The following is a 9,539-nucleotide window of genomic DNA, read 5'->3' as shown; positions in this document are numbered from 1 at the left end:
AAAACAAAAAAAACAAAAACTATTTTTGGCTTGAAGTAGAAAAACTGGGTAAGTGTCTAAAACTATGGCATATTCAATTAAGTCACATAAGAAATTTGAAAGCAGGCAGTTCCAGGCTTGGTTAAGGTTGCAGCTAGATAACGTGAGGGCTCTGTCTGTTTCTCCATGGTTCTCCTGACTTGTGCCTCAGGGTCGCAAGATGGCCAAGTACAGCTTCCACCATCACATCTTTGCATGACAAAATCCAAGAAAGGAAAGGAAAGGATAGAGAACTTTTTTTGGTTTCTGTCTTTTCATCAGGGAGGGCAATCTTTCTTATAAGCTACATTAGACTCTTCCTTACATTCACTGGCAAAAATTGGGTCCCCTCCCTGCATCAAAGCCAAACACAGATAAGGAACATGGGTTACAGTACTTGGCTAAGATCGTTTATGATTCATCCCCCGAAGCTGGGAATGATTTTGCCTTTTCTCTAAATAAAATTAGTTCTCTGTTAGCAAGGGAGAAGGGGGCAAACAATAGGGTCTCCCCCATACACTAAATTGCTCATAGATTCCATGTGATAAAGAGTTTTCTAGCTTGCCACAAGACATACTGTCTTCCATAAGACTCTAACTCACACAGAAATTTTGAATGAGCTATAAACTTAAAGATGTGGTACCCACCAAAAGGGAAGAAAATATTGTACACCACCAAAAAATACAAGGAAATGTAGGATAATTATTATATTTTTGTTTAAAAACAATTTGGATCACCAAGACAAAACTTTTTAAGTCAAATCTCTTTCAACACCCTTCCCTTAAACTTTATTGAGAGTAATTAATGTTATCAGTTGAGATTTCTTGACTGGCATATTATTTGTCAGAAAAAAAATCTTTGTGACACATTTTTTTAAATTCTTAAATGTATTGAAAGTTCCTAGGCTTCTAGGTTAAGATGGCAGATTGAAGAAACATCTATTTTAGTCCCTCCTTCTGGATTCCCACTAAAACTATAATAAAGGAAATTTGAAAATAAATAACTTCACAAGGAAAGGGGAAAAAACAGAGCAACAAAATTCTTGAAACTAGAAAGTGAATGGATGAAAGGTAACTGATTTAGGAGACTCAAGACAGAGGATCCCTAAACTAACGGTAGGAGAAGCTGAGAAACAAGCTGATTTATACCACGGGATGCTCAAAAGCATCATGCACCTTGGAAATAAGTATAACTGGGGAAGGGGATGAGGTTGCAACATTTAAGAAGGATTGGGTAAAAATAATTTGCTACCATTAGCCAATTTCTTGTTATCATGTTGTAGAACAAAAGTTTCCCTGAGAAATTGTATTGACCTATCAGACTTGCCTAGGTGGTATCTCACCCAGTCTTAGAATAGGCATGTCTCCGCCATAATTTACAGGAAAGACTTAGGAGGTGTGAGTGTATATTAGTACCAAAACAGTGAACAGAACTATAATACTTAGAACAAGAGAAATGATAGCTCTGCTGTACGCTACCATAGTCAGACCATGTCTGGAAAAACTGCATCATTTACAGCTTAAAAATTTAGGGCATCTTTATATAAAAATGGGCCTGGCCTGTAATCCTAGCTCTCTGGGAGGCCGAGGCGGGCGGATTGTTTGAGCTCAGGAGTTCGAAACCAGCCTGAGCACAAGCGAGACCCCGTCTCTACTAAAAATAGAAAGAAATTAATCGGACAACTAAAAATATATAGAAAAAATTAGCCGGGCATGGTGGTGCATGCCTGTAGTCCCAGCTACTTGGGAGGCTAAGGCAGGAGGATCGCTTGAGCCCAGGAGTTTGAGGTTGCTGTGAGCGAGGATGACGCCACGGCACTCTAGCCCGGGCAACACAGTGAGACTCTGTCTCAAAAAAAAAACAAAGGGGGGGCCTGGCAAGGGGTGAAGACATCAAGATTTTCAAAGGTAGCAACTCCTTAATACTGGAGAGTTTTAGTCTGGAGAAGAGAAGACTCAGAGCCAAGAGATGGCTGTTACCAAATATCTGAAGAGATGTGATACAAAAGAGGATTAGACTTACCCGATAGGTAGAAATTACATTGCAGCTTCATATTATTAGGAAAAGCTTTTGGAAAGCCAGAGCTGTCCAAAGGTAGGACCAGCATCTTTAGCAAGTAGAGGTTCCCCCACCCCTGGGAGCATACAAGCACAGGTGGGCAAGTTGCTTTGTACGGGTACTTCTAATTCTGATACCAGTTAAACCTGTGGTTATTCTCACTTGTAATTTAAATATTTTCCAGGTCTCTAGACTCTGAAGCTCTGATCCTGAATCTATAAAATGAGGATGACTTCTGTGGAACTAAGCTCAGGAATTATTTTGCCACATACTGGGTGTTGAAAAGCTCATAGGAAGAGGGAAGTTGGGCAATTGTCTAAATGTAGTGGAGGTTTATGGGAAAGGAATGTTCAGTCACGAGATCCACATAACACAGCGGTCATAGGAAATAAGTAATATGATATAAATAGATTGTCTATCCTGCTAATTTGAATAAGTAATTGTTTAAGTTTGAATAATGTTTAACCATATGCCAAAAAGGGATGGGATGTAAATAATTGGGAGGGGTTGTCCTTAGCAAGCAAGAGTAGGGTATCTAAGTTGGGTGAAAAAGCCAGATGTATTCGGGTTCTCCAGAGAAACCCATTAATGGATGTGTGTATGGAGAAAGAGAGAGCTTTACTTAAAGGAATTATCTAACATGCTTATGGAGGCTGGTGAGTCCAAAATCTGCAGTGTGGGCTGTCAGGCTGGAGACCCTGGAAGAGCTGATGTTGCAGTTCAAGTCCATCTGCTGACAGACTTCTCTCTTGCTTGGGGAGATCAGTCCTTGTTTTATTAGGGTCTTCAACTGATTGGATGAGGCCCACCCACATTAGAGAGGGCAATCTGTTTTACTTAAAGTCTAACACTTTAAATATTAATCTCGCCCAAAAAATAACCTTACAGACATATCCAGAATATTGTTTGACCAAAGCTCTGGGCCCCGTGACCCAGCCAAGCTGACACATAAAATTGACCATCAACCCAGGGGATGGCTCCTCAAACTTGACCCAACCTTTGACATGTGGGGATCCCCCTTCTGAGGGATAGAGTTGGCTAACAAAGGTTGCTGACACCTTCCCACATTGCCTGTCTGCTTTCTGAAAGGACATCTCCAAACCCAGATCCTTTAAAACACTAAGCTAAGTAGATGAATTTTTAAAACGGAGTGATACAGGCTGAGTACGACTACTGAGATGCTGTCCACTCAGCCTCTATTCCACACATTTTATACTCACAACCACATTGTTGCCAATAGGTCACATTTTAACTAAATGAAGACATGGTAATGTTGTTCTTCTAAGGCACCTCAGAATTTAAAGAAAAGCACTCAAAAGAAAATAGCATAAAAACTCATGCTTCTAAAAAAAGCTATTCACTTGGAAAAATTCTTTATACTTCAGGGGAAAAACCAACCAGACAAATGGAATTATTCTTTTTATCTTCCAATCAGTACCGGGAAAAAAAGGACTCAGGAAGGATGAAGTGAATGCTTTTTTATTTTTAATCATTAACTTTTACTATAAGACCCCTACAAATTCAGTAGAAAAGGGGTAAGATACAGAAAAAATTGAAGAATGAAAGAGATATCATCAATATATCAACCTATGCAAACTGGGACGTAAGTTTTTTTACCAAATAAAACACAGCTTTAGTTATGCATAACAATTTTTTGTGATTTTGGAGACAGGGACTGTCCTAGTCACTTTTATACACATTATTTCATTTGAGAAAGAGAGTTACCAGAGGAATTTCACCATGAATGTTTTATCATGTTTAATCTTTATCTGGAATTCGGTATGCTTTTTTGAAGGCTATTTTTTTCTTAACAGTTTGTACTTCTGACATATGTTCATCAGACACATCAGGGATGCAAATATTAAATAGTAATTGTAAATAGCAAGTCATCTTCTCAAACCAAACCAACCTCAATTTAAAATGTATCAAAGGTATGTAAAACAATAGTCCACTGAAAACAAAGAGAAGCACCTAGACATATTGCACACTCAGAGACTTCGCCAATGGGATCAAAACCAGGCTCAGGCCGATGGCCATTGCTATCGATGGAAATGGCAAAAAGACCTGAAAAGAGCAAAATAAAAAAATAAATATGAAAATTCATATATGATACCTGCATATTTATACAATAAAAATTAAAAGATATACGCTAATGATAGAAAACAGGCTAAGTTACCTATGAAGTTACATAAACTTGGCTTAAAACTCAGATAAAAGCCTGAGTAAAAGGAGACATTGAAGACTGTCATTGTCAGGTTGGAGGGAATGAGCATCCAGCATTTGACTGTTCGTGAATGGGAGCAACAGTGACCATTTGCTGATAAGACAACCATCTAGCAGTAATAAATTCATGATAAGAACACAAAGACCCTCCGTTACTCAGGTAAATATTGACAGGTAAATATTATGACATTAAAGGCTTAGCATATTAAAAAACAAAACAAATCAAAACAAAAACATCAGCCAAAATAATCTTCCTATTTTTCGTTTTGATTTTGTTTTTGTTTTGCCAAAAACCTTAAAGACCCATCCTTGGTACCTGCTTGGTGTTAGGATTGTAAGGGCCCTATACAACATTACTCAATCTAGGGAGAAAATTCAGTAGGTAGTCACTTTTGATATGTGACTCCATACTCCAAACATATAACACAGATAGTCACAATTTAGGAAACCCTTTAATTAGAGGATCATTCATTTGGGGCTTAAATCATTAACAATCTCCTCTTAGTTTGTAAAGCATCCCTAGGAAACATAACTTATCTCACGGCTCAGTATCAATTAGCAAATAATTGAGAGAGGAGAAAAGAGCTCTTGGGCATACAAGCCACTTATATTCAAGGTTGCCCTTGCCTTTCTTTTTGATGCAAATATACGTTGAATATTATTATAAATACTAATAGCCATCAATGTCAGACCCTGGATTGTTTTCATGCCTTAGCTTATTTAATATCTTCAACATTAATAGCAGGTAGGTATTATTCATTACCCTTTTACATATGAAGAAATTGAGGATTAGAATTTAAATAACAAGACCAAGTTCAGCTACTGAGCCAAGCAATTAGACTTGTGCCCAAGCTCTTAATGATTATCTTGTACTGCGTCTCAGTGTTATAACAAATCCATCATCGGTTCATAACTTCTTTGTAATTGTGTCTAATTAGGCTCAGTGATCTAACAAAAATGTGGGTCAGAAAACAGCAAAGAAGGAACACATTAAAACAATGCAGCATGTGAAACGATGAGGAGAGCAGATGTTGGGGAGGCAACTACAAGGGGTACCACGGCTGTCGTCCCTGCCCTAGATTAGATCCCCCTCCCCCACGTGTTCTCTGAGCATCCTCTGGAGGCCACTATGCAGCAATCACCACACCGTGGTTTTTGGTTCACCTGACAGTCCAGATGGATCATAAACTGCCTAAGGGCAGGAGCTAAATCTTAATTCTTTCTGTGCCCAGAATACCTAGCAAGGTTGCTTCTCAATAACTAACACTCAAATACCCAGCAGTTAAGGAATGGCTGGATGAAAGAAGTAAAAGGGAAGACGGAAAAGGAAGGATGGTCATAAGTCAACCAAAGTCGGTGATGAGAACATTGCTTTCTTTCTTCCAGAGTTCGTTCTTATATTTTGTACTCAGTGAGAGTCAAACACTCTGCAGAGAGTGCCTGGATTTCAACCTTGGCTCCACTCCATGCTGTGTGAGCTTAGGCAAGTGACTTAACTGTTCTAAGTCTGTTTCCTCCTCTATAAAGGAGAATAACAATAGAATTCACCTTTTGTATTTCTGAGAGGACTAAAGGTGATCATCCAAGCAAAGCTTTGAACGTTCTACCTAGCCAACCACGACTATTTTTTTCTGATAATCAGAGCATCAGGGCCCCCTTTCTCTAATAACATCCTTATGCTACTGAGTTTTTGTTTATTTCTTTTTCTATGATTAAAAGGCTGTCTCCTCTCCTATGAAATTTTCTTCTCATCTGGACTGAAAGTAAGTTTAAAAGCAAGTAAAGTTGAAAAGATGGAATTTGTCAATGATGAGCTGATGTTTCAGGACAGTAGAGGTTATCACCTGTGACTTCACCTTGCCTCTTCTGTTTCCCATCTGCTGAATCTGACCCTGACTGGGGAAGACACTGTGCATAAGTAGCTACAGAAGCAGACAAAGTAATCTCTGGTCAAAAGACTGATAATGATCCGTCCAACCACCCAGGGAACTATCTTTCTCTCTAATAAACCATTAAATGGAACCTAAGAGATTTTATATTGAGCAAAACCAATCCAATAAAAATGAAGATTAAAACCAAGACCAGATTATTCTTATGTGTTTCACAACTGTTGAGTAGTAAAACATAAAATCTACTCATACATGTTCATGTTCTGAATATACTCTTACATATGGGTGCACTCAGTATCTTTCCTTTCACACAGAAAAAAAGAAAGCCCACTTTTACCTTATAAGATGAAGGTAGATCAGGTTCCTGGAATCTCTGTTTTAGTATTCCCACCGCTGATAATACAGAACAAAAAGTAACCATAAAATAAAAGTAGTTTATCAAGTCAATGAGGTTTGTTAAGACAATTGCAAGGGATCCCATGCTGACAAGTAGTAGCACAGATAGAAATGGAGAGGAGTAACTATTGAGTGTGTGAAACAGCAAAGGCAGGTGGCCCTGTTGGCCTGCAATATATATCACTCTTGCTGATTCAAATACATTAATCAGAAGGTTGCTAAATAATGAGGCAGAAATAGCAAAAGGAATAACCCATGCTAATGAGGGGAAAACTCGATCAGTCCACGTGATGGCCACGGCATCTACAGAAAGACAAAAATACACAAAAGAAATTGTGTTAAAAGAAAGATACTAATGATAAACTTTTAATATTTTTTCAAGATGAAAGCAGAAAATTTTAAAAGTAATTAAGTATTTATTAATAATTTTGTTTATTTTCTTATTTACACTTATACAATGCCTTATGCATGTGTCCATTTTAGCCCTGTTACCCTGTATTGTAAGTGGTTATTATTTCATATGTCTTCCCCAATTGACCAGGAACTTTTTAGGAGCAATGATCATTCGTTTGTTTTCTATAAAACTAGTACTTCACTCAGCGAGAGACGTACAGTGAGTTTTTAATAAACACTTGTGAAATGAATTGATTTTGTTGAATGAATGTTTGAATGTATGCACATTTTCTGTAACTACCTTACGGAGTATTGATAGTTGCATTCAGGGTCAAAGAAGCACAGTGCAACACTACTGACACGGGAATGAGCTTCCTCACATCATGGTGCAATTTGAAATACTTAACAGAAAAATGAACTATGTAGATAGAGAAAATAAATTACACACAGATAAGAGTATTTATGACATTTGCGGCTTGTCTACAGACCAGCAACTCTTAACTGGAAGTAATTTTGCTCTGGGGGTCATTTGGCAATATCTGGAGACGTTTTTGATTGTCACAACTGGGGAAGCAGGAGGTTGCTACTGGCATGAGTGGGAAGAGGCCAAGGATGTCGCTAAACATCCTATAATGCACAGGACAGCCCTCTACAACAAAGAATTATATGGCATAAAATGTAAATTGTACCAAGACTGAGAAACTCTGCTATAGACCAGCCTTTAGAGAATATTCTAAAGGTGCTTAAAGGTGAAGAGACCTTATGAACACAATTTAATAAAAGTCAATAGGTATAAAAGACACCAAAAAAGAAAAGCATCCATCGTTCAGGAGAATCCACTTGAGTCCAGTTCACAGTGTGTGGATGTACACTAGGACAGATCATTCAGTCTCAGAGGTGTGAGTTCTCAGATTTTCAGTGGAATGAGTACGGCAGGACCCAGTGCTATGCTCTTATGCCACGGTTGGTTTCCAGGAGAGACTCTGGAACATGAATATACTGGCTTATAACAAATACCAAGACTTTTTAAATGCAACCAAATTAAAAGGTTATTAATAGTTCTTGTTCGTAAAGATCTCTATTTTTCTTACCCACTTTAAATAGCCTCAAGTGCCGTTGCACTTTTCTCCTTAGTGCCGTTCTACAATATTGGGTCTTGTTTGAAACTATCTCCTATTTGAAACTATCTCACTTACTGTTTATTTCAAATAAGGTATTACCTGTTGTTCCTCCTGAACACCCATACCTCTATACATTTCCTATTTCAGACACATTTCAAAACCGTTTCTTTCCAGTAATGGAAAGGAAATTTCCCTTCACTTCCCCAGTGTGCATTCTACATGCGTGGCTGGTTATGACTTGAAGAGGGTCCCATGCAGCTCTGCCAGTGCTGGTTGGCAAAAATTATACATCTTTCTACACAATCTTCAGCTCTATCCCACAAGTGATTTTTCTGAACTCCTTTCTACATGTTTTCTTTTAAAAATTATTTCATCTACGCTCTGATAAAATAAACAGCATAAAATAAATAAGATAAAAAGTAAATGTCTCTCTGCTCACCAATCCTTTCATGCACCCCAAATGTAACTACCATTAAGATCTAGTTGGATCTTCCAGAAATTTTCTATGAATATATAAGCATCGGTGAGGGCTGCATATGGGTCTGCATGTATGTGTCATGTGTGTGTGCACACACTTAGGCTTGCTTTTTTCACTTTCCAAAGTATCTTGATCATATTAGTACATATGTATCCATGCAATCATTTTAGTGAATTCCAGTATTCTAATATACAACTGTAAGGCCTGACACAGTGGCTCACATCTGTAATCCCAGCACTTTGGGACCATAATATAATATAAATATAAATTAGTTTATCTATTCATTCCATACTGATGGATTGGTAGTTGTTTACAGTTTTTGCTGACGTAAATGTGCTTTAATGAAAACACTCGTGCCTTCAATTCTTGATAGTTGTGCCATTCTCCTCATAGTAAATTCTTATAAGTGGAACTTGTGAGTCCAAAGGTATATACATTTTTATTATAAATAAGGGCAATATTACAATATCAACCTCCAAAAATGATTGCATCAATTTACCAGGAAGTGTTTCTAAAACTCCCACTTTGTTTTTAAAATTCTTAACCACACCTGTGTACATGGGACTAGCTATTTGCAGGCTGCTCTGGACAAGGAAAGCTGGTCAGCTTCTGTTTCCATAGAATTATTTAGTGTTTTGGATTATCTTGCCCTATGTGGCATGGAACTGTCCAGAACACCAACTGTGAGGACCCCTGTCAGCAGTGTGTGGCAGGGCTTCAGGAACACTGGACTCCTCGGGCTTAAAAGCTGGGACCAGGGCTCCTCACTATGATATTTCCTCACACTTTGCTCTAGAGGGACACCTTTTCATCCTCAGTCATAGAATTTATTTGCAATAAAGGCTGTTTTTCCTTTCTAAGACAAAAATAATTGAAGAAACAAGTCAGAGCTCTGACACTGACACACACACAAACATTATGTGATTAATACCACTGTTTCTTTTTCTATGTAAACCATAAATA

The 9,539-nt window shown here is 38.0% G+C and overlaps 1 protein-coding gene across 1 annotated transcript in view; it reads right to left on the bottom strand.

Moving 5' to 3' along the window:
- Window positions 1-4,047: 4,047 nt before the first annotated feature.
- SLC7A13 (solute carrier family 7 (anionic amino acid transporter), member 13) overlaps window positions 4,048-9,539 on the bottom strand; it is a 14,028-nt gene continuing 8,536 nt past the window's right edge. The window contains exons 3-4 of the mRNA XM_012643550.1: window positions 6,526-6,887; window positions 4,048-4,140 (exon numbers count right to left, since the gene is read on the bottom strand). Of these exons, the coding sequence (XP_012499004.1) occupies window positions 4,048-4,140; window positions 6,526-6,887 (455 nt within the window). The remainder of the gene's footprint in view (window positions 4,141-6,525; window positions 6,888-9,539) is intronic.

This window comes from Propithecus coquereli, unplaced genomic scaffold (genome assembly GCF_000956105.1).
Source record: "Propithecus coquereli isolate 6110/MARCELLA unplaced genomic scaffold, Pcoq_1.0 Scaffold2, whole genome shotgun sequence".
NCBI lineage: Eukaryota > Metazoa > Chordata > Mammalia > Primates > Indriidae > Propithecus > Propithecus coquereli.
This window is presented reverse-complemented; position numbering and strand designations above follow the sequence as displayed.